The sequence below is a fragment of the Pistacia vera genome, unplaced genomic scaffold, assembly GCF_008641045.1.
Source record: "Pistacia vera cultivar Batoury unplaced genomic scaffold, PisVer_v2 Contig1133, whole genome shotgun sequence".
Classification (NCBI taxonomy): Eukaryota; Viridiplantae; Streptophyta; class Magnoliopsida; order Sapindales; family Anacardiaceae; genus Pistacia; species Pistacia vera.
This window is the reverse complement of record NW_022195175.1, coordinates 366030-390598: the sequence shown is the minus strand read 5'-3', so window position 1 is coordinate 390598 and position 24569 is coordinate 366030. Positions and strand designations below refer to the sequence as shown.

The 24569-nt window shown below is 34.2% G+C and overlaps 2 protein-coding genes across 8 annotated transcripts; both read left to right on the top strand.

The window, feature by feature from the left end:
• The first annotated feature begins 4421 nt into the window (after positions 1–4421).
• On the top strand, positions 4422–9352 carry LOC116143862 (E3 ubiquitin-protein ligase WAV3-like). The gene is made up of 2 exons (XM_031429315.1): positions 4422–4848; positions 6838–9352. Exons 1-2 carry the CDS (start codon positions 4627–4629, stop codon positions 8773–8775), a joined length of 2160 nt encoding a protein of 719 aa, XP_031285175.1. The 5' UTR covers positions 4422–4626; the 3' UTR covers positions 8776–9352.
• Positions 9353–14396: 5044 nt separating this feature from the next.
• Positions 14397–24152, top strand: LOC116143752 (receptor-like serine/threonine-protein kinase NCRK). Of its 7 annotated transcripts, none has more exons than XM_031429227.1 (12): positions 14397–14684; positions 16290–16346; positions 16970–17056; positions 17577–17699; positions 18518–18631; positions 19397–19675; positions 19900–20138; positions 20284–20580; positions 20809–21045; positions 21433–21660; positions 22494–23778; positions 23867–24152. In XM_031429227.1, the coding sequence occupies exons 3-11, from the start codon at positions 16987–16989 to the stop codon at positions 22800–22802; spliced, it is 1896 nt and encodes a 631-aa protein (XP_031285087.1). In that variant the 5' UTR covers positions 14397–14684; positions 16290–16346; positions 16970–16986; the 3' UTR covers positions 22803–23778; positions 23867–24152. The 7 variants fall into 7 exon arrangements, with proteins under 7 accessions (XP_031285087.1, XP_031285080.1, XP_031285064.1 ...); XM_031429220.1 differs by lacking the exon at positions 14397–14684 and adding an exon at positions 15113–15234; XM_031429204.1 differs by lacking the exon at positions 14397–14684 and adding an exon at positions 15308–15475.
• The last annotated feature ends 417 nt before the right edge of the window (positions 24153–24569 follow it).

Below are 24569 nucleotides of genomic sequence, written 5' to 3'. Positions count from 1 at the left end.
TTTATCACGATAATTGAAACCCATTTGAGATGAAACGTGATTGGCCAATTTGATAATTGATATTAACAAAATGACGGCCAAGGTAGCACATATTATGAAGAACTACAGGATTTATAAAATGGTGGAAAGGGAGGGGCCGGGGAGCCGAGGCCTTTAAAAAAGAGAGAGCTGTCTGGGGATGTTTAAAAGTTTATTCCTCCATACAAGAGAACATGAAGGAAGGGACCCAAGACAGTGGATCCTTTTCATTTTCATTTTAACATCTTTTGAGAAGTTTTTAATTACAGTTAGTGGAGAATCATTGGTAAAGATCCTCCTTTTCTTTTTTCCCCTAAATTTCCCACACTTTCTGTCGCAAGTCAACACAAAAGCTATATATATATATATACATAAACCCAGCTTTTCCAAGGGAAAATTTTATTTATAACATCCCCTCTATTTATGAAAATGGTTAAATATATCTCGAAAAAGGGTAAAAAAAATTAATTAATTCATTTATTTGAGGGTGACTTTTTCATTTCATCACCTAACCTCTATGCATTTATATATTAAGCTGCATGCACCGAAAATTTAGTTCGAGTGTTGAAGATTGGATAAGGAAATTGATTTTAAAATTAATTAATTAGTGTGGGTGAAGATGAATGATTGATTAAGACTCTGTTTAAATTCAATATGGTTGTATTAAAGGTCAGCATATCTTTGGTTAATGTCATGGGTGTGTCTGTGGGACTCACCACTTCAAAGATTTTTCAGATTTTGCTCTCAGGATTTCAGCCAAACTCTAATAATTGACACTAATAGTGTTTGCTTTTTCGGTGAAAAAATGACTGACTACTTTTCACCCCTAATCTATTGCAAGACGTAATCTTTCCCCATTGGCTTCAATTACACCCAATATTACCCCATTTTTTGGAATTCAAATATAAAAACTTTGCAAAGAGAATGTCATTGACTCTTTGTTTTCTACTGTTATTCTTCGTAGAAGTGACAGAAATGCCATAATTCTATAATAAAAAGAGTTCAAACAAAATTTAATTTACATCTAACTAGAAAATAATTTCAAGAATCCTAAAGGGTTGGCTTGATGGTTAAAAAAGTTTATTCCCTTTATTAACTTTCTGGGTTCGTACCACCTTGGACCCATCTACCATATTTGTGGTTTACCTAGAACATTAAATTTATAGAGTGTTTAATAAGCTTCAGAAATTAGTTTAGGTACATATAAGTTAGTCCGTACACCCTAATTATCAAAAAAAATTTAAGTGATAACATTTCACTATATAAAAGGAAGCCTTATTTAAGAGAAATCAAATATATATATATATATATATATTTTTTTTTTTTTTTCCTTTTAATTCAGGAAAAAAAAAGTGGATTAAATTTAAAGAATTCCTCTATGTATATTTTTCTTTAAGGCAGTAAGCCCTGCTCATATTGACCAAAACCAAATGGAGTGATGAGTAAAACCATGATCCATTGAAGCTATTATGAGTGGCCATTATTAGTAGACAACATAAGCACTCAACAATCAACATTATTTCCCTTTCTTCTTCATTTTCAAGCTTTAAGTTAATGGGGGTTGATATTGTGTTATTATTTGAAGCTTCAATTGGTCAAACAAGATAATTGCCCGGCTGCCCTAGTAGGGTCTTAATAAAATGAGTGAAGCTAGTGCTTCTTCGTCATCAATCTTATATGCATTTAATGGTTTTGGTTTTAATTATTATGTTGACAAAACTCTATAAAAACGATACTATGTGGGCTTGGAAAGAATAAAATGGTAGATCTTATCTTAATTAAGAAAATAGCACCGAATGTCACAATTCAATAACAACACCTATATAAATAAAAAGATTATACACATCCTAAAGATAATCCTCATTTTAGTAAGTCTGTTTAAGTGAATATTCACAAGGTATAAACGTTTTTTCATTCACTAGAGTGTAAACATTGCATTACTCCCTATAATCCAAATACCTCGCGAAATATAATACTGACTTGAGCATCAGATAGAACATGCCAAAACACTCCATTGTTAGCCCTTTTACAAGTATCAAAACTAGCGTTCTCATTGAACCCAAACTCACGGTTTGAACAACTCCATTCTAACTCGATTACAATCAATTGAGATAGTTAAAAAAACTGACGTCTCTTATTAACAATTTATAACTCAACTAATCCAACATCATACTAGTTAAAAATAAAGTCATGTTGGCAACAGCTTAGGTTAAAAAAAAAAAAAAAAAAAAAGTAAAATAATTAATCTTCTTCTCCTTCCCTTTAATATACCATGAATAGTTGTGATCATTCATGGCCAACCAACCTAAAAGTAGCTGAAGATCCATATACAACTTTTAATATAAGACAAAAACAGTGAACAACTACACTATAATATTATAGTTCAACAATTTTGATCATTTGGGTGACATAATCTCTATAAGCTTCTTCAAAATGTCATTTTCACTAACATTATCAATGGATGATCCAATCAGAACCGTTGATTTTACCCAACTGTCTTCCATCATGATCATGGGGCCGGATTGCCTTTTCAATTTAAGTCAAAAAAGCCACTAAAAACATTATCATTATGGGTAATTGTAATTATCCGAAAATGACTTGTACATAATCCACTTGGACTCCAAATTAAAATTAAATTAACTAATAAGTGTTTTGGTAAATTTATGTATTAAAAGGTGCTTTAAGTAAAAGATTAGAGTGGACAAGCAATTGTCATTATTATATCTCAAGTTGGACGGTTCTGATTTGCTTTTAATTTCCATAGGGAGATTAATATATGAAACTAATTAAAGTTATTATTTATTATTTATTAAGAATTTATTTTAATTTTAACAAACTACAACTAACTTTTCTCATTAAAAAAAAAAAAAAAAAAAAAAAATTAGAATTTGGCCAAAAAGCATTTCAACTCCTTCTAGTGAGAATCATGTTGTTAACACATTTAAAAGGAACCAAAATAAAAAATAAAAAAACAAGAAACTCGTGACTTTTCAAACAAAATGTCTTTGGAGATAACGACAGGCTGGAAATTAAGTGGAATGTCTTCTATTTGTTGTGGAGATTTAATTGGATGTTAGCAAAAATTTAAATCCATATGCAAATGAAAATAAATGATAAAATAATTAATCAAACACAAACATATGATTTATAATGATTCACTTTTCGCATAAGAATTACATCAATTTTGTTGCTGTACAATTTCACTATAAAGAATAAAATAGTTACAAGACTCAAAAATTGGTTCTCTCACGTGCTCTATTCTGTCTTACATATTTATAAGATTTAACACATTCTCATAGGTAATTTATGAGATACTGTTTTAAATAGGATTCAAATTTTCCTCTTTTAATAAGATTTTATTTTAATTCCTAATATAATTTACATTTGTATTCTTAATTGTATTTCTTTTTTAGTCAAATAACTTTTTTTTTTTTTAAAAAAAAAGATAACAATTCTACTAAGAAACATATTAGGAAAATCATGTCCCAATTCATTAACAAATTTGATTGAATTTAACTCCACGACCTTAACAATATTTAAGGGTAAGCTCTAATTGGCTTTACCTTTTTTTTTTTTTGTATTTTTTTGAAAATTACTCTTCCTTAAATTTTAATTTAATCATGTCTAACTTAAAAGGAAAGTACCCACTAATAACATTTGGAAAATTATGTACATTTTAAATATCTTAAAATATTTATTTAAAGTGATATATTATTGTATGTATATTGACATGTTATTCATAATTTGTTTCTTTAAAATATATGCATATAATAAAAAATTAATGATAATCATTAAAAGATGTTATAACTGGGAGTATCTGAACCAGCTTACGTGTGCCTCAACTAATCTCTTAGAACCCTGAAACTATCAATCGGATAAGAATTCTAGTGACTAACCCTATTAGCAATCGAGAAGAAACTAGAACTCAATATCTCTTGAATATAACACTCAAGAGCCTCTGTCGAACCACTCATAAATGCATTGATATTTTTATATAAGTTTTTTCTCCTTTTAAAATTTAGCATGCCAAGTGTTATATACAATTAAAAATACCATGTATCATAATTCATAAGATTTGTTATCGATTAAATACAGAGATACGTATATCATGAATAAGTGTTCATGTAATAAAAAAATAAAAACAAATCTTGCATAAAATTTATGAAATAACAAAAAACAAGGCCAATTTGACGAATATATATATATATATATATATATATTGAATCTGAAGCAGAAGCGCCCCCAACTTTGTTGATTCAACAGTCAGCCCCACGATCGATCCTTCTCTCTCTCCTCTTATTAAATAATATAAAATAAAAAAATAAAAAAAATAAAAAAAAGGCTGCTCACCTCTGACCACCACCACCACCCACCAATCACCCATTACATAAACAAAAATTTATCCACCACATAAAGTTCCAAAACTCTAACATTAATCTCTCAACTTTATATTATATTCAATTCAATTCATGCCATGTATATACCAGTGTCTTAGCACACACATTTTACCACTTCTTTTTTCCTATGGCTCCTCCTTCTCATTCCAAGTTCAAGATCTGAATCTGAAATATTCACGCTCTTCACTTTGAGATCTCTTACTCAGAAGATATGGGAAGCAAATGGAGAAAAGCCAAGCTCGCTCTTGGTCTTAACATGTGTTTATATGTTCCTGAATCACTTGAACAACAACAACAACAACAAGACTCCACAACTTCTCCCAGCTCCACTCAACCGGGACTCTCCGACGCCGTTTCACCTTCTTCCCTCCCTCAACCTTCTTCTACGCCTTCCCCTTCGTCTTCTGCCTTCCGCTTGTCCAAGTCCTCCAAGGTTCATTTGATCACCATCTCTCTCTTTCCGCCTTACATTATAATGCTCTTTTTATTGCTAATTTTCGCTGTTTTAATCTCTGTTGTCATTAACGGATCTCCTTTGATTTATCTTTGATATTAACTAATTTCAACTTCTTAAATTCAATTCAATCTTCCTTTTATGAGCTTCATATTCTGCTAATTTAGTCTTTATTTTAGCTATTATGGTTATCTGTCGGTTAATCTTATATAGTCAATTTGATATGTCACCGGGAGCAGAATCCCGGTAGCGATACTGGAATTTACCGGTTATCGCTATACGAATATTACCCAAGTAATAGAAAATGTGTGAATAATATATCTTATCATTATTGGTGGTAGTATATTTGTATAAAATGCTAGTGGTACAGTTACTGTGGAAATTTTTGTTATAGAAAATTGATATGGTTGGAAGGGTGTTATGATGTGGGGTAAGTGATAATGTGATAGATTCTGAATTTTCAGAAGATGGGAATTTGTTGTCTTGTTATTTTCAACTTCTCTGGTGGGGATAAAGTAGACTAGTCCCTTTAAGGACCATTGTCCTTTGGCTTATTAGAAAAGGAATACAATATCACTGTACCTCTCTAACTTTTCTCCTTCCATTGATGAGAAAAGTGCTTTCTTTCCTCGCCCTAACATAACCGCACTCTTCCACATATACTCTTAACATCTTATATCGCTCTTATCTCTGCTTTTCATGTTGTTTGAAAAAAAAAAAAAAAGGCTGTGGAGAAATGGGAAATTAAGTTTTTATTTAGTGAACCCACTAATATTTTTCTTCTTTTAATGAGCTTTGTGCTTAGATTTATTTTTTTGGTTATTGTGTTGAAAGATTCATCATTAGTTTGAGGTAGGAAAAGTCACCACCTTGGTTGTATTTTTAATTCCTGTTATGACCTTTATAATGGTTTGACCACCTAAGTTTTGACTTCTTTTTGGATGCTTTGTTGATTTACTGTGAAGTCGAATTTTAACAAGATTTTGTGTTTCTTGATGTGGGGATTTGTGGTGCAGATAGGTTGCATTCTATTTCTTCTTTTCATGCACCAGCCTCAATAATAGAGCTGTGTAGAGACAAAGGGGGTCAGTGATAGAAAATAGTGACGTTTGAAATTTTCAATACTGTCCAACTTACAGCTGGTGGTGGTGTTACTTAAAAGCCATGGCACTTGGGATTGTGAAACATTGGAACTAAGTCCCAATGCTAGTATTATATTTGAAACCCATTTTAACTAACATTACAGGCAGATAGGGACCTGCAAAACTGTTTTACCTGTCAGTGAAAATCCATTAATTAAGAGAGGGCTTTGAGCAGTGACTAAATGTTACGGAAAGAGCTTCTCCAGACGGCATAATTTCATGTTTACTGAAATAAGATAGGCTATCTTTTGACGTAAATCTCTCATTACTGTCATGTAAGTTCTAAAACTCTGGGATTTGCAGCGCCTCATTAAATTCAACCAGATGTGGCAGACTTAGGGGACCCTATAGCTGTACTAGGATTGGAAATATTTCAACACTTGGAGAACCTTAAGATATTTGTGGAATATTTCCAAAATTTGGGGCAAAGCAATATGAGCATAAGTGTCAAAATTTTTAAATATTTTTATTTTAAATGAAGTCATTTTGAACTACTAAAATTTTTTAGAGCTTGTAGATTCTCTAGAGATACAGGTATCTAACAATGAAATGCTTAAAGGTATTTTATGTAATTTTAGGGGGAAATTTTGATTAATCAACTATAATTGATTTTCATTGCAGGGAACCTTGTCATTTTGTCTCTCTAAGATTGGGTAAACTTGTTGTTAGTTATTTTGAGTATAGCCGTTATTCCTCTCTCTGTCATCTTCGGATGAATTTATGTCAGTAGCTTAAATATTTTATTCTGTAATTCTTCTCTTGATCCTTTGTATCTTATACCTGTGTGGATCTTGTGTACTCACCAGCTTATTCTTCTAAACTGCAGAGGACCTGTGCAATATGTCTGACCAACATCAAACCTGGCCAAGGCCATGCCATTTTCACTGCAGAGTGTGCTCACTCTTTCCACTTTCATTGCATTACTTCTAATGTAAAACATGGGAACCAAATTTGCCCAGTTTGCAGAGCAAAATGGAAAGAAGTTCCATTTCAGAGTCCTGCATCTGATCTTCCCCATGGAAGGTCGAGAATCAATCCTGTAGGTTGGTCTCGTGATGATGCTTGGATGAGTATATTGCGACAAATCCCTCCCCCTCAGCTAGATGTGAGCAGGCAGATTAATTCAATTTATCATGCTCCTGAACCTGTTGTCTTCAATGATGATGAAGCTTTGGATCACCAACACGAGATTACTGAGAGTAGTAACACGCCAACTACAGATGCTACTGAAGATAATTCTATTGGAAAATTAGAGGTCAAAACATATCCAGAAGTTTCAGCTGTCCCAAATGCTGTTTCGCATAATAATTTTAATATACTAATCCATCTGAAAGCACCTCTTAGTAGTGGAAGACATAATAGTTGCAGCAACCAGGTGCCGACATCTGAAAATTCCCGTGCTACAGTTGATCTTGTCACAGTGCTTGATGTTAGTGGCAGCATGGCAGGTACCAAGCTTGCTTTGCTAAAAAGAGCAATGGGATTTGTGATTCAGAATCTTGGCCCCTCTGACCGCCTTTCTGTCATTGCCTTCTCTTCCACTGCCCGTCGCCTTTTCCCACTCCGTCGGATGACTGAGACAGGAAGGCAGGAGGCTTTACAAGCTGTTAATTCTCTAACTTCAAATGGTGGGACAAATATTGCTGAAGGGCTAAAAAAGGGTGCCAAAGTGTTATTAGATCGCCAGTGGAAGAACCCAGTAGGTAGTATCATACTGTTATCTGATGGACAGGATACATATACTGTCAGTAGTCCTGGTGCAGCTCATTCTCGAACAGATTACAAGTCTCTTCTTCCTATTTCAATCCATCGCAATGGTGATACTGGGACCCAAATTCCTGTTCATGCATTTGGGTTTGGCGCAGACCATGATGCTGCCTCAATGCATTCAATCTCTGAGATTTCTGGGGGCACATTTTCTTTCATAGAAGCTGAGGGTGTGATTCAGGATGCATTTGCACAGTGTATTGGCGGATTATTGAGTGTGGTTGTGCAGGAGGTGAAGGTTAAAGTTGAGTGTGTTCATCCAAGTTTGCAAATTAGTTCAATAAAAGCAGGAAGTTACCACAGCAGCTTGACGCCTGATGGAAAAACAGGTTCTATTGATGTGGGAGACTTGTATGCTGAAGAAGAAAGGGATTTTCTGGTTACAATGGACATTCCAGCTAGTGGTATTAGAGAAGATATGACATTGCTTAAGGTAAAATGTGCTTTTAGAGATCCCATTACGAAAGAAATGGTGATTTCAGATGAAATTACTGATGTAAAGATCCAGAGGCCGGCAATCACTGGGCAACTAGTAGTGTCTATGGAAGTAGACAGGCAAAGAAACCGGCTTCGTGCAGCAGAGGCAATGGCTGAGGCTAGAGTTGCTGCTGAACATGGTGATCTAGCAAATGCAGTCTCTGTCTTGGAGAGCTGCCGTAGAGCACTGTCTGAAACTGTCTCTGCTCGGGCTCGTGACAGGTTATGTGTCGCATTATGTGCTGAGTTGAAAGAGATGCAAGAAAGGATGGCAAATCGCCGCATATATGAGTCATCTGGAAGGGCTTATGTTTTATCTGGTTTGAGCTCACACTCATGGCAAAGAGCAACTGCACGTGGTGATTCCACTGATAGTACAAGCCTTGTGCAAGCTTACCAAACCCCATCAATGGTTGACATGGTGACGAGGTCTCAAACCATGATCTTGGGGACTCCCCCGCCTCAGCGCAAACAACTCCGCCAAGCTCACTCATTTCCAGCCCGTCCACAGCCGAGGTAATTGTTCAGAGTTATCTTGAAAATTCTCCTCACCCTACATTCACATATTCTATATCCATGGACCTTTTTTGTTTTTGTTAGACTTATTTGTTTTCCTTTTTGTGGTTTTGGGAAGTGGGGGTATAAATTGAAGAGAGAGAGGTTGGATGGTTTCACATGGGTATATTTCCTTGTTTTGTAATGTAAATGAATAAGAATTGGGCAATAGGTGAGATATGGGGTTTGGGGGGAAAATGGTGAAAAGGAAAAAGTGGGAGTTTTTTTATATTTTGGTTATGAGGTGATGTACATATCCAGAAATGGTGTTTTGCATTTCCTGAGAAGAGGGGGTATAAAAATGTAATTGTGGGGATACTTGGGGTGAATTCTTCAACTAAATATAAGATATGGTATATCTGCTCTTGATTCTTTTGACAAATTGTTCTTATTGTTTAGAAGTTTATTAGTTACGATCAATCTAGATTGAGAAAGAGGGCATTTTAAGCAGAGCAACAACTTAGCAGAGCCTTAGTCTTTACGGTTTGGTGAATTTTGTGCGAAAGTGATATATTTTATAAAAAATTCAATTTTGTGGCCAAGTTTATAAGAATTATGGCTTGGCTTTCTTTTGTTTCTTTGAATTCTGAGTGATCTAAGAGTATTAAATGAATGAGTAAACGTCATATTTCCACCCGAGGTTTAGCGAAATCCCAAGTTGATATCTCTAGTTGTATTTATTCCAGATTTCCTCCTTTAAACTAACATCGTTAGTGACTGTTAGAGGTGGTCGGAAACGGTGAGTGAGGTTGGCAAGTGAAGGTATGAGTTTTGTAGAGGAGGTTGTAGGGAGTCCAACGATGGTCTCGAAAGTGATTTTGAACTTTAGAATTAGTTAGAAAAAGTCAAAATTCGTCGGCTCGGATGCTACTAATGTGAGCCGCTTTTTGCTAAAATGAGCCTATCTTTTGTCAAAGAAAGCACCGACGCATTTTAGCATGCTAACGTACGTTGCACTACAGTAAAAAGTTAAAAATTTGTTAAAATAACATAAATGACATTATTTTAAGGGTGAGAATCTGAAATAAATGCAATCAAGGATATCAACTCAGGATTTCGCTAAACCTTAGGTAGGAATATGTTGTTTGCTCTAAATGAATATATTGATGTTGATACTTGATATCTGCAACTTTTGTTCCTCGAGGGATTCTTTTTTAACGCAAATTTTGTCTGCGTTTGGTACACCTTTCATACTTTATTCTACTATCCTATTAAATCTAGTGAAAAATGTGTTTATTTTAGTATTAACTATTCAATTTAAAATTCAATCATATTCTATTCAACTTAAAACATTTAATAATTACCTTTCAAAATAAAAGTTTATAAATTAGCAAAAACACTCCAACCCATCAATTCACTATCACTCGCTAGCAGACCGTCGCCGCCAACCGTTGCCATCGGCGTCGGAACAATGCATGATCAGCTAGATCTAGTCAGTTATGTGTCAATCTTACCTTTTTCAGCTAAATCCATTGTGGATCTAATTGGAAATGATTATTGATGACTAAATCTATCTGGCCATTGATGACGGATAGATTTTGGTCGTAGATCTGACCTTTTTCGGCCAGATTCACGATGGATATGGCTGGAAAAGGCAAGATCGGCGCATGACTGGCTAGTCCAGCTATTCTTGCACCATTTCGGCGATTGACGACCATCGTTTAGCGGTGATGGTCGGCTGTCGACTGTCGATTGGGTGGGTGAGGGTGTTTTTGTTAATTTATAAACTTTTATTAAAGGGGTGTTTAGCTAAATTAACAAATGTAGAGGATTAAAAATTAATTTAAATATTTTCAGAAAATGTTTTTCAATAATGTATCAAACATATTCTTAGAATCCTATCCTAAAATGTATTTAGAATATGATTTTAGAAATCCTATTAAAAAAGTGTACCAAACACATCCAAAGGTTTTTAAAGTATATTATTTAAAAATTGGTTATATTATATATAATATACATGAAGGTTTCTGAATCTGATGTGAACACAGGCTTCGTTTGATTCACTCTCCCAAATAGCATTATAAGTTTTCCCAATAAAATTAAACAGTAAAATTGGTTTATTTTCAAAATATTATTCTATATTATTCAATTTCTTTTAAACACTCCCTCTAAATTTGTTAATTTAACTAAACACCCTTAATTTTTTTTTAGAAATTGCAAAAACACCCCAGTAACCCACATTTACTAGATTCCGGCCACCCTGTCGGAAGGTGGTCAAAATCTGGTATGATGGCATACTACCGGCTAAATCTGGTCGGTAGTGTGTCGATCTAGCCTTTTTCGGTCAGATTCACAGTCAAAGATCTGGCCGTTTGGCCGTAGTCAGTTATCAACGACGGCCAAGATATGGTCGTTGTTGACAACCAAATGCAGTGTGGATCCGGTCGAAAAATATCGACACACGACCTGCAAGATCTAGCCAGTCATGCGTCGATACGGCGACTCCGACCACCCTTCGGCGGTGGTGACCGACTGTCCGTATTTAATGGGTGGATTGTGAGTGTTTTTGTTAACTTTTAATATTTTATTATGGGGGTGTTTAGTAAATAAACAAACATAGAAAGTATTTTTATTAATTTTCAAATCCTACATCGTAATACCTACCCAATTTAACTTTTTTCAAAATATTATTCTAAAAATTATCAGAATAATGAACCAAACGGACGATAAGTAACTATCATTAGTTGCCTTGCGCTCGGAGCCCATGTTACTTCAAGTTCATCTCACGTAGCCCAATAAGATGCATGCTCATTTCATTTGTGATAAAATGTTTTTGATTAATTTTATGGTTATCTTTGCAAGTTTATCAAGTGAAACTAATAGTTTATTTTTATGATATTTGTCATTTAATTTATTCCGTAATGTAATTCAATCATAGTATTCAATGTTATAATTAAGTATTTTACATGTATCTTAGAAGTTTCCAATATTGTACCCAGTTATTTTTTTATGTTCCCTCTAAAACTTTATATAAACTTAAAAATAATAATCAAAAGATACAAGAAAAAAGAAGAAGTTATAATTAAAAATAATTAAAGTTAATTAGAACATCAAGTCCATAAAATATTCTTGGAGATGAGAATTGGAGAGCCAGGGTAAGTCGTACAGATAACAATTTCTAGGAAGAAGAGAGAAAATACGAAGTATACAAATCTGTTTTATATCTGCAAAAACAGTCATTTATTTTATTTTATTTTTAGGCTCAGTTTTCGATCTTAACATAAAACCTCTAATTTATTAATTTAACTAATTCACTTACAGAGTATGAATTCCAATTAAGATAATTTTTATTTCAAATATTTGATCATAATTAAAACCTTAGTAAATATCATATATTTTTACAACAATTTAAACAATAATATTGTTTAAAAAATAAATAAAAAATTATTAATATTGAAATAATTGATTTGCAATTTATTTCAATAATATGATGTGTCCAAGTTAAATTTGATATTATATGAATTAGAATGACTATTAGTGAAAAACTATATAAAAACGATTTGGGTTATCGAGAAATAATATTTTTAAAAATGAATTAAGGATAACTTTTGTATGCCCTGAAATTTTAAAATTCTCTATGGTAAATATCATTTAGATTCACCCCAGAATCAATAATTTTGGTTTTTTCTGTCATTTGAAAAACTAAAGGGTGTTCAAATGATATTCTTTATACGTATGACAATCATTCAATTTAGTAAACGCCATGTTGTCCATTTAAGAGAATGACCTGTCAATTAATTTTACAAACAGTATGAAATGGATGACAAGTTGAACGACAAGTGATTTCTTATTTATCTGTATGACGTATGGTTTATAAGAGAAAAAAGAAAATAACTCGTCGTTTTAACTATTAAAATGACAAGTCGTTTTTATGCAACGGCAAACAACATGTCGTGTTCGATAAAAACCAAAGCAAATATCATTTAAACCCCCTTTGGTTTCCTTATTATCTTAAAAGCCCTTATGTAAATATATAATTCATGGTGGACCTAAGTTACATTTACCGTACAGAATTTTAAAAAACGACTTGTTTCTGAAGAAATGATATGTCATCTGTTGAGCAAACGACATTACATCCGTAAGAGAGGGAGAAAAATAGAGAAAACGTAGCACATAATTAGATGCATTTTCTTGACATGTTTTCTAATTTCTGTGTTGAAAATAAATTAGAATATCATTTTTATTAAAAGCTGAATTTGTCCCACTTGATAGACTGTTATATATATATATATATATATATAGGTTTTGTTTCTCCTTTAAGCAAGCTTTTGAAAGTGCCTGCCACCTAATAAGCAAACAATACCAGCGGCCTTTAATCATCAAAACTAAATGTACTACTACTATTGATAGAGTTCAGGTCAGGAGCAAACAATACTGGCGGCCTTTAGTCAACAAAAACTAAAATGTACTACAACTGGAAAGCATGGATTGAGGCCATCAGCCTGACATTTGCTGCGTATCAATCACCTCTAACGCAACGCAATCTTCCATGGCCTTCTCTTGAACCAACTGTGACAAAAATCCTCCAACAAAACCAATCTGTATATCAAACTCAAAAAAGACAAAGTCATAGATGATGACTAACTTTAACTGTAACTGTAACTGTAACTGAAAAAGACTCTGGAAATATAGTTATGGTCCAATCTGTTAAACTGAGTGGTCCAGTTTGGTGGTTTTAATAAATGGAATTGGATTTTGAAAATTTACTCAGAATCAAACCATTCGTTATCATATTTAATTACCATCTGTATGAATTCATAATTTTATTCATTTCAATTAGTAGCATATAATCAACGACAATATAGATATAAAAAGAAAAAGAAATCATAAAAAGACTAACAATTATTCTAAAGTTAAACGAATTACAGTCGGCTTGTCAAGTCTTCTTAGCTCTTACTTTACATAAAGACGTCAAAAACAATGTTCTCTGCTTGCTTTTAATTATATAATTTGGTTTGATACCAACTGATCACTCTACTGTTACATAATCTCTTTCAAAACAAAAGGCGGGCTTGTATTTCAATTTTGTTTTTGAAGACCAGAATATTGGGATGAGATCTTAATTATTTTTTCAGGACCTCAAAATTAGGGACAAGTAAAAGCTTCAGTAGACAATTTTATAAGCATTCCTGAAAACCTAAACTCAAAAAATCATATTAAAATTTTCTTTTACTCTCTTATCACGAAGAGAACTCAAATTTAAGGAACCATGATAGGTGCTCTTTTACATTAAACTTTCTTAATGTTAGTTTTTGATAGTTTTAGCAATTGTTTTAGAAAATAATAAAAATCCCAAAGCTATAGTAGTTCCTTCATGGGTTGCCCTGTCCCACATCAATTAATGCATATCATCTCATATCAAATAGCCCCATTCTTTTTTATATTTTATTTCCAATCATAAACCTACCTTTAATCAGGCATCTCCAATTTTTCAAAATAAATATCATAGTTATAATTAGAATAATTCATAGTCTGAAATGCAGCTCTTCTCCTAATCATATAATTTAGCGGATTTATAAGGCTTAATACAAACTCGGAAAGCGTAATAGTAATACTACTATTATTGGTGAGATTTACTTTACACATACCCAACGCCACGTCACTTTCTGCACAAAGCGAGGAACCTGCGCCACCTCGTCAACAGTGCATCATCTTTCAATTTCAGAACCCCTTTAAGCCCCTCTTCTTCTTCACTCTCTTCAAAACTGTTGCCTTCCATGGCTATTTGTCCTTCTCCTATCTTCCCATTTCTTCAAAATTTTTAAGAAAGTGCTCCTTTGGTCTCTTTCAAGCTCCTTCTGGAGCTGAGGAGATACATCACTGCTGCTTGAATGAGACATGTAGACAAAAACCATAATCTTCATTCTTTTTTAGGTACGCCATTCTCGCTATTTCTTCTTCAATTCTAAATTAATCACCTGCTCCCGTTTTTACTTCTACATTTTACACTCATTTAACTTGGCAAGATTCCACCTTTCATTATGTGTGATTAATAATCTTAATGACGATAATTACGCTGCCGACGAACCCCACCTTATTGTTCATCTCATCTGATGTCATTAATGGAATAGTTAAATCACACGGTGTACATCACTTTGGGCCTACTACGATGCAATTCCTTGTCTGTTCGATCCCCACAGGCGACACCCACTTTCATGGGCTCCACTCTGCTCAGCTTAACGTTGAAATTATACTTTTCAGTGCCCACACCTCAACGTATCGCTTTGAAGCCAAGTCTTCTTAGCCGTTTGGCGTTTGTTTTGTTTGTTTTCTACATCATACGTTTGATTTTTTAAAACTTCCCACTTTTAAACTGTAGCCACGTTACATAATTTTGGGGCTATTAATCCTAAGCAGTGTTTTAGCTACTGGAAAATGGTTGAGTAGTCTCTTTCAAATTTGCAAATGGGTTCTTTTCAAAGAGGTGGCTAATTTGTTTATTTGAAAAATTCCATCTCATTTTCAGCATTTTGTTTTATAAACACATCAATCTCTATCTATTCAATATTGCTGTTGTTTGTATCTTTGCTTTTCCCGTTATAAACTTTGGCACAGATTTTAATGTGATTGGTTTGTCCAGTTTTATTGTCATCCAATCTTTTGGTCTTCTGGGTTGTTTTCTTTTGCTTGGTTCTTGCTTTTCTTGCAGCGTTTGGACTAACTTGGTATGCTTTCTGACTTTTTGAGAGTTCTCATTTAAATCTTCAATGAAGTGCTCCGCTAGTCTTTTTCTTGTTCTGGAAAATGTTGATGGAACGGCTCTGTAATTAGTCCTGAGGGGCCATTACTTAATAAAAGGACTTGTACCCTGCTGACAGTGTATCTTAATTGTTTGATGTAACTATAAAACATGCTGTAACTTTTATGAAATGGTATTCATGTGCGTTTTTCTTTGGATGGACAAACAATTATGCATTTAAGACCTTTAGTTGTGAATCATTATCTTACTGACTGAAGCTAATTTATTACTGTTGATTGCTACTGGATTGTGTAGAGTGTTTGTTACTAAATTTATTTCATAGATGAAAAGAACTGGAAGATTTAGTGTTTGTTGGCCAACTATGAAAATTTTCAATTCCTACCCCTCCATTTTCATTTTCCATATGCATATCTATTTCTACTATTGAATTTTTTTTTTTTTTTTTTGGTCTTTATATGCAATTTCTATTGCTCACAAAATATCGCATTCTAAACTAATCTATCCAATTTTTTTTGACTTTCATTCACTGTAAATATATGATTGATTCCGAAGAGCTTCCAAACAATCCTTTTTGTTCAAACAATTTCCATATGTGATTCTCTGGTGTCAGGTTATTTATATCTGCTTTCCATGGATGTTAACTACTGTATCTTCATTTATAAATGTTTCTGGCATTTTCTTTTTACCTTGATTTTCGCGTTTTTATTTCTAATTGAATCATCACGGTCTTTTTTTCACATTTGTTCTCTTAAGTTTCTGTTATATTTTGCTTTGTACAGATAGGGCAATCTGAGAACAAAGAAGTGGGAAACACAGACATCTGGCCCCCAATGAAGGTACATATACATCATTCTTTCTATTTGCTTATTTATGTTTTATTATAGTTAGAACTTTTTACATATCGCTCTTTTGGATGAAATATCCAAAAATGTTGATCGTTTGACTGCTTCTGAAACTACTTGTAATTGCTTTTCATACAACTTGATGGTTAGATAATTATTTTCCTGAGCCTTTTGTGATAGGCTTTAGTATTGTTTGTGAAGAAAATGACAAAATGGACTTAAAAGGAATAAAAATATGAATCTCATGTTTCTTTTCAAGTTGCTAATTAAATGATTATCGAGTCTCTTTCTTTAATTGATCAAGACTTGACTAGTTCCCTTATAATAATAAGTTTGAGAATACTGGTAAAAATTGCTCGAGTTTTTGTTGTTAATTTGCAACGCCTTGAGTAGTAAGTAACATAATCACCGTAGAATTTTCAGAATTTAGAATTTTCAGAATCAACAAAATTCTAGGAGAGGACTCATAATTTTCTCCTCCAAGATCACAAAGTACTAACATGGCAGGATAGGGAAAAATATCTGTAGGCTTTTGGGAAAGGAAGGCTCTCATATTATTGCTGAATTCATTATGAAATTAGAATATTCAAGTGACAGGCCTTTTTGTCTCTCTTTAGTGTTTGGACTGGCATAAATGAAGCTCCAAGTGAAAGTTTCCCTTGCTTGTCTTGTTGGCTTGGCCTGGATTCAGCAAAGCCTTTGTGGTCAGTATTTTATGTTTGTGCTGTTAAATTTTTTCTTGCTAATTATTACCTATAATGTAATTCTAGGAAATCAGAGATACAACCCAGAAATCCCTTGACCCTCCATAAGTGTTCACCAAGTTCTAAACTGTTACTGTATCAACAAAGCTTCTAAATGCTTTTGTTTTTCAATTGACACACACCTCCAAAGCAATGACCCTTTAGAGATAAAATGTCTGCAACAGCAAAATCCTATCATCACCTCTGACATCCCTAAGATAAGAATTTGTTTGTAGATAAAGCTTCATAATATTTCTCTTTGTGCAGTGGATGAATCATTTTTGAGATCTGACTCTCTTACTGTGGGCACCTTGTCCACCATTGTAACATTTAATTCTCATTTTCAATATACTAGTTGTGTCCTATAAAAAGAAAAATCATTTTTGATAAGTGAAGGGGCTACGTACAATGGCCTTTCACTATAATTTGTATCATATATATTATAGCTATGAAGGTCTCACTGTAGTAAATTTATTCATAGCAGATGATCTTTCTGGCACCTCAGGTGTAAGCAACTGGACATGCACATGTTCTTCCTCAAATCAAGGAAACCAGAGCAATATTCTGAAATCAAACTGTTCTACATCCTGTGACTGCAATCCAGGTACGCCTATGATTTTTAAGATATAATTGTCCAGAAGTTCAAACTGCATATAGCATAAATTGTTTCTGCTAAAAATTTTGTAGATCATGATTTTGTTATTGTATTTTAAACATTATTTTTTGTTTGCTAATTTAGTTGAAGAAAAATTTTCAAGGGGGTTAAGGGGAGGGCAGGGGCCTAGCCATGTAATATAGCGCAACAATTTGACCAAAAAATAAGTTTCAGGGAAATTTTATGTCAAAATGTGCTAATCTAGAAAGAAGGGGAGAAAAATAAAAGATCCCGGCATGGGAAATTCTTAGTTTCTTATACAAAGTATTATTATTGCTATTTTTATTAATATTTTCCATATTTCAGGGCCAAGCAATCTAGGTTTGTACTCTTTTTGAGTTTAAAAGCTCTTGAATTTTGTAATTAATGGCAGACTATGTTTTACTAAGTAGGATTTGGTAATATTTTTTTATGCACTTTGGAAACATTTCTGGTATTTTATTATGTCCTATTTTCATGGTTTTGACCAACAAATTTGAAGGAATGACTGTTCAGCACTCTAATATGTTTCACACACCCCTTCGCCACCTGTTTTATTACTGTTATTTTATTTTTAATTCCATGAAAAGTTTGTCATGTTTCTGACTAATATTTTAAGTTGAGTTGAGCCATTTTTAATTATTTTGTTACCTGACCTAGTACAACTGTGCGCTGAGGCCATTTTTATGCATGTGAGTGCATACGTGTATCATGAATAATAATGAACCATGATTGATAATCTTTTACAGTATTAGAAAGACTAACTGCATAAACCTTTTCTCTAGCAGTTGGAGGATCGAGTGGAGGTAGGTGGAGATGTGTATGTGCCGCTGATGGATTCCCTAAAGTTGCAATCAACAGCCATGATACAACCTGTTTTACCGGCTGCAACTGCACTTCTGGTACCTTTTTCCCTATTAACCCCATAACATGTAACTTGTGTGGGTATTAAAAATAAAAGGTTGTCGTTGTTATATAGACAGAGGCAATCTTCTGATGAATTTTGCATTAAATCATGTCATTTGTCATGCCCAAACTATCAGTTGATTAAGTTTGTGGAATCCTTTTATTGATGTATTATATATATTGCCACATCATTTAGTAAACTGAGTTTTATTTCAATTTGTATATGGCCTGTCGATCAATCTATGCTGTGCATCTTAGAGCTTGGACTTCTGAAAAAGAATGGCAAGTAATGGACAACTCTTTTCTTGCACAATGTGTGAACAGATGCTCCCTTTAAATTTATTATTTGTCTGTTTGTCCTTTCATTAATGTTTATTCTCTTTGTAGAGAATGTTGATTAATGTTCTCATAACTGATCAACTGGGTTAAAATGGTATACAACATGAACCAGTACGTTAGGCTTTTCTGGAGGGTATTTTTAGAATAAGTAATCTATTACAAGATGCAACATTTCCCCCTATGATTCATATACATCCCATGTTTCCATATAATAATATATTGGCTTGCATTATCTTACCCTATATACATATTTAAGTCATTTGATGGTGTTCAATTTCAGGAGTTCAGAAACTTACCCTATACACGTATACACTTACCTCTTTTCTGGATGATGCCTATGTTTCATATTTTCAAGTCATATGATGGCATGAATAAAGGAATTCAGGAGCTTACCTGAGTGGTATCTGTTTGATTCTTATCAGGTTCTCTCAGTGTGAATGAGGCAAAAGCCTCAGGGAAGCGCATTTCCAGTAAAGTTGTCGTGATTATTCTATTACTATGTGTCATATTCACAACACTTGCGTTTCTTACTTCGGCAATGTGCTACATTTATCGGAAGGACAAGTGCCATATCCAAACACCAAAATTTTCATCAGATAAAGAAACAAGTTGCCATAGTGCTACCAACTTAATAAATCACAGGAGTTCTTCATTTACAGATATTAGAGTTGACATGGGCTCTCCAATTAATCTTGTCACAGGTAGATGAGCTAATATAATGGTTTAACTTGCTTGCATGATGAAAATGGATTCTTTATGATTGAATATGACCTATCAAATATCCGTTTCTTGGCTATTTCTCTTAGTTTACTTATTTCTGAAATTTAGTAAAATTTATATCTTGCTCTTTGTACATAGTATAACGTATTTCCATCTTTTACTTAATTTGATACTGAGCTATAACTCTCTATCTTCAATTTTGCAGGGTGCTTTCAGAATACTTCTTTTTATAGGAACAAGACATGCACTATTCGTGGAACCATTATCCAATTCTCATACTCTGAATTGCTGCATGCAACGGATAAGTTTTCCAATTCCAACCTTATAGGACATGGAGGAAGCAGCTATGTATATCGTGGTCAACTCAAAGATGGTAGAATTGTAGCAGTTAAGAGATTCAAAACTCAGGGAGGGCCTGATGCAGATTCTGTCTTCTCAACAGAGGTTGCAATCTTGATGTGCTATTAGTTTTCATTTGTTGGTTAAACAACATCTTATTTACACTCCAATTCTTTCTCAAATGATTTAAAAAACAAATAACTATGCTCCGCATCACTGAAGGAAGTTGACGATTTCTTGTTCTCCTCAGGTTGACTTGTTATCAAGACTTCATCATTGTCACGTGGTTCCATTGCTAGGCTACTGTTCGGAGTTCCGAGGGAAACATGCTGAAAGGCTACTTGTTTTTGAGTACCTGCCTAACGGAAATCTGAGGGATTGTTTGGATGGTGTGTTGGGGGAGAGCATGAACTGGGATACTCGTGTTGCGATTGCAATTGGAGCTGCCAGGGGCTTGGAGTATCTCCATGAAGCAGCTGCTCCTAGAATTTTGCATAGAGACATCAAGTCCACAAATATTCTTCTCGATGAGAATTGGAGAGCGAAGGTAAGAATCTTGACTTTTGCACCACAGATATCAAATTCTAAGAAGAAGAGAAAGTATCAAAAAGTTATCTTAATCATGAATACAGCTGAATCAGTTAGACATCTACTCTCTTTGATATCTGGAAAACATCACCTTCTTTTTTTTTTTTCTTTTTTTTTTGTGAAAAAGGAAAAGATTAGTTGACTTCTTGAGTCTTTATGATACATGATAACTATTAAATATATGCAGATAACTGATCTTGGTATGGCTAAACGATTGAGAGCTGATGGCCTTCCCAGCTGTTCCAGTTCTCCAGCAAGAATGCAGGGCACTTTTGGCTATTTTGCGCCAGAGTATGCGATTGTTGGAAGGGCGTCTCTTATGTCAGATGTTTTCAGTTTTGGGGTTGTCTTACTTGAGCTTATTACTGGCCGGCAACCAATCCATAAATCAACTAATAAAGGGGAAGAAAGCCTTGTCCTTTGGGTAAGAATCATCATTATTTTATTGTATGAATACAACCCCTAGGTTGAGTTTTGGTTCTTATGATGCTTTTACATTTCAAAACTTCACCTTTACCTGTTATGATGATTCATTGGAGGCCATCACAAACATTGGGTCATCTTGGACCATGATGAAGCCTCTTAACTTGTAATTACTCTTATGCATCCACCTTTGGTGTGGAGTGTATTGTCTTCTTCAAACTAGGCGATAACTGTCCTGTCACTTCCAATTATTTAGTTTCCCTGGTTTTTAAGCAGTGAATTTGTATTCTCATGGTCATGGTTCCGTTGTTTCAAGTTGCAAACTATTACTAAGATACATAATTCATGTCTAACATGATGTAATTTGTGTATCTCTCATCTTGTATAGGCAACCCCTCGATTACAGGATAGTAGCCAAGTGATATCAGAATTGCCTGACCCACGTTTAAAAGGGAGTTTCCCAGAAGAAGAAATGCAGATAATGGCTTACCTAGCAAGGGAGTGCCTGCTGTTGGACCCTGATGCACGACCAACCATGACTGAGGTTGTGCAAATCCTTTCAACCATAGCCCCAGATAAGTCCAGAAGATTAAACATTCCAGTGAATTTCTTTCAGGTATAAACATATACCAAGTATGTCTTTTGCACTATAGAATTGACTTTTGTTAGACTTTCTCTTCTGGTTAACAGCTTCCTGCTTTGCCTTACTGGTGATGGTCCTCCAAAGATATTATTGAAAAAATAGAGGAAAAACTTATTCACACTTATTCACTTAAAAAAATACATATCATACATCTCTAGTTATAGACTAACTCTAGATATCTTGATAACCTTAAGTTAGGATTATCCTAACTTTTAAATTTAAAAACTAGATAATGCCTAGATAACTCCTAAGTTTTCACATTCTTATCTTAGGAATTCAACAATTATAATACCTTCAATTGTGATCATGTGTGTAATATGATTATAAGCATTCACATTTGTGCCACCCTAAAATTATTTTTCATCTTTGCATCTGCACAATTATCGACATGTGCTTGAGTTGCTTGAAACTCGACTGCACATCTTATTTCCAGAACTTGTGGAATAGGATAGTCTGTACCAGCAAATATATCCCATCTAATCTAGTTGGGCTATTTTATGAGGGTTGATTTGCCGAGATTCAATTTCTCTTGTTATACCTAACCGTTTCTAGAGATTTTATCATGTCATGCAAAATCAAATGGGCCTTATTACTTCATGCCTTGTCGTGTGCTTAACTGGTTGCTATAATGTGGCATTTAATAGATCTTTGTTTATTGAGTCCATTCACCTTCTGTTCCCCTTTTCTTTCTCAATAGTTGCCTGCTTTTTTTGTATATTGTATATCTTTTCATCTACTGAATTTAGTAAAGGTCTTTTCAGTTGTTAGATACTTGACAAGTGTTCCATACTTCTTGTTTACTGTAGATGTCTTCAACCGGCGCGCCAGTCACAGAAACACCTGACAATCTAATAGAGGCATCCATAGATGCACAAGAGCTGGGGCAAGTGGCATCTATTAGGTCACCTAGTTGTTCGCCACCATTGGGGAATGACCAAAAACTTTGTACAGGAAGCAACAGTATAGAAGTAGAAACAGTTCCAGCTGAGTATGTGGAGAGGTTAATCCTTCTAACGCTGAAAGCAAGGAGTGGCCGTGCTCCAGATGATGAAACAGTGGACTTAACTGAGCCTCGATTCGAGTCATTCTGCATGGCAAATGTTAAGTCTCCCTGACAGAACTACCCTTTAAGGGCAAATGATTCTGGAAAAAGCAACGACAAGAACTCATCCAGATTATGTACATTTGGTTTACAAGTTTTATTTTGGTTTCTTTTTGCTGCTCTAGGCTGGAGGAGTTTATAATAGAGGAAGCAAGGAGGTTTTTCTGTGGACTTGCTTCATTTTAATTCTTTTCGGCTTCTTTCAGAAAAAAAATATAGTCTCACATCCACAGGTGGTTTTCACCAAATTATCATGTTTCTAATTACGTTGTATCTATGTACAGAAAATCATGGGAAATTCAAAATTTAAAATGTTCATAAATGATATTGAACATGTCAATATATATATCAGTTAGTCCATGGAATATTTGCATTATACGTAATAGCAATTTGCTTTGATTTTGTTAGTAGAAACTCAACTAGTTTGGAATTATGGCTTTGTGGAGTTAAACTGAGTTTACTTTGTGTATCAGAATGGTATCGAAATGTTACTGAGCTCAGTTAGCCAAGAAATGAACTTCTGAAATTTCATAACGTCAATGGAGGAAAAGAATACTTTACATTAGTGAACAATCAAGGGTCAATATGGCTCAAACGCATCTTTTTTGTTGTTGCTTATTTTGCTACAAATCTTGTTCTCTCTTAGGATAGAACTTGAATGCTCCAAAATTATTAGTTATTTACTAGTAAAAGTAGCTACGTATTCATGTTATACAGTTTACTTTGCTCATGTGTTAGCTGGCTGTAGATCTTGAGATCTCTCTTTGAATGGTAGATACCAGAAATGGAGGTCTGACTTGAAGACAGGTTGGTGCAATTTTCAACATATAAAAACTTCAACTTGTACATAACCCATCTAACTGTCCTCCAAGCAAAGTCTTTTCCCAAATTAAACTTCTTGGGTCAGCAATGGATCCACCTCCGCCACCAAGCACACCACTCCTGCCACCTACCCCCCCTGCTCCGGCTGGAGGATTTCTGGAATCATGGTAACATATATCAAAACAAATGAAGCTTAAATTTCAGGTTTATTCTGATTTTCTCAATTCTGTTTTTGGTTGTTTCTGCATTGTGCAGCTTGTGGCTCCTGTGCTGCTGTGGTTTGTTCAGAAGCTGCTGTCCTCCACTCTTTGAGCCGGGGCCTCCCCCTCCCTAGACCTATATTTCTAGTTTGGAAGCATTTTATTTACATGTATTTGTGTAAGTGAGCAGGAAATACAAAATGAAAATTGATTAATTTTTTTTTTTTTTAGTTTGATCTATGTTGAATAAATTTGAAGGTTTCCTTGAAATCTTTTGTAGTGTTGGATCTTGGAACTTGTGTATCTTATTCTTGTTTTATTTGTATCAATTCCTTATTTCAGTGGCTTGTTGAATGGTGTGATGCAATTTTATTCAAACCACCAAAAGCCATAATGTCTCAAAACGAGGAGGCCATAGAGAAACTTTTTTTTGTCTCGAACTTCGTGAAGAACTCCATTCTATCTCTCCCTCGTTACGAACAAAAAACTCCGTTGTTGATTCTGAACTTCGTTCGCGAAGGAACCGGACTAGCTCAAGTAGTTCATCTAAGGCTATGTTGATTGATCCAAATTCTGAGACTTCGCTCGTTCCCATGGATGTGTTATCGGAGAAGTCAGGTTCTTCTGCGGAGCCTATATCGATTAGTATTGAATCTCAATCTAACAGTCATGGAATTTTTTAGGATCATCCGGGTCTTAACCCGCCTAGTTTCAGGGTTTTATCCCAGACCCTTTTCAGAATTATGGGTTTCAATCGA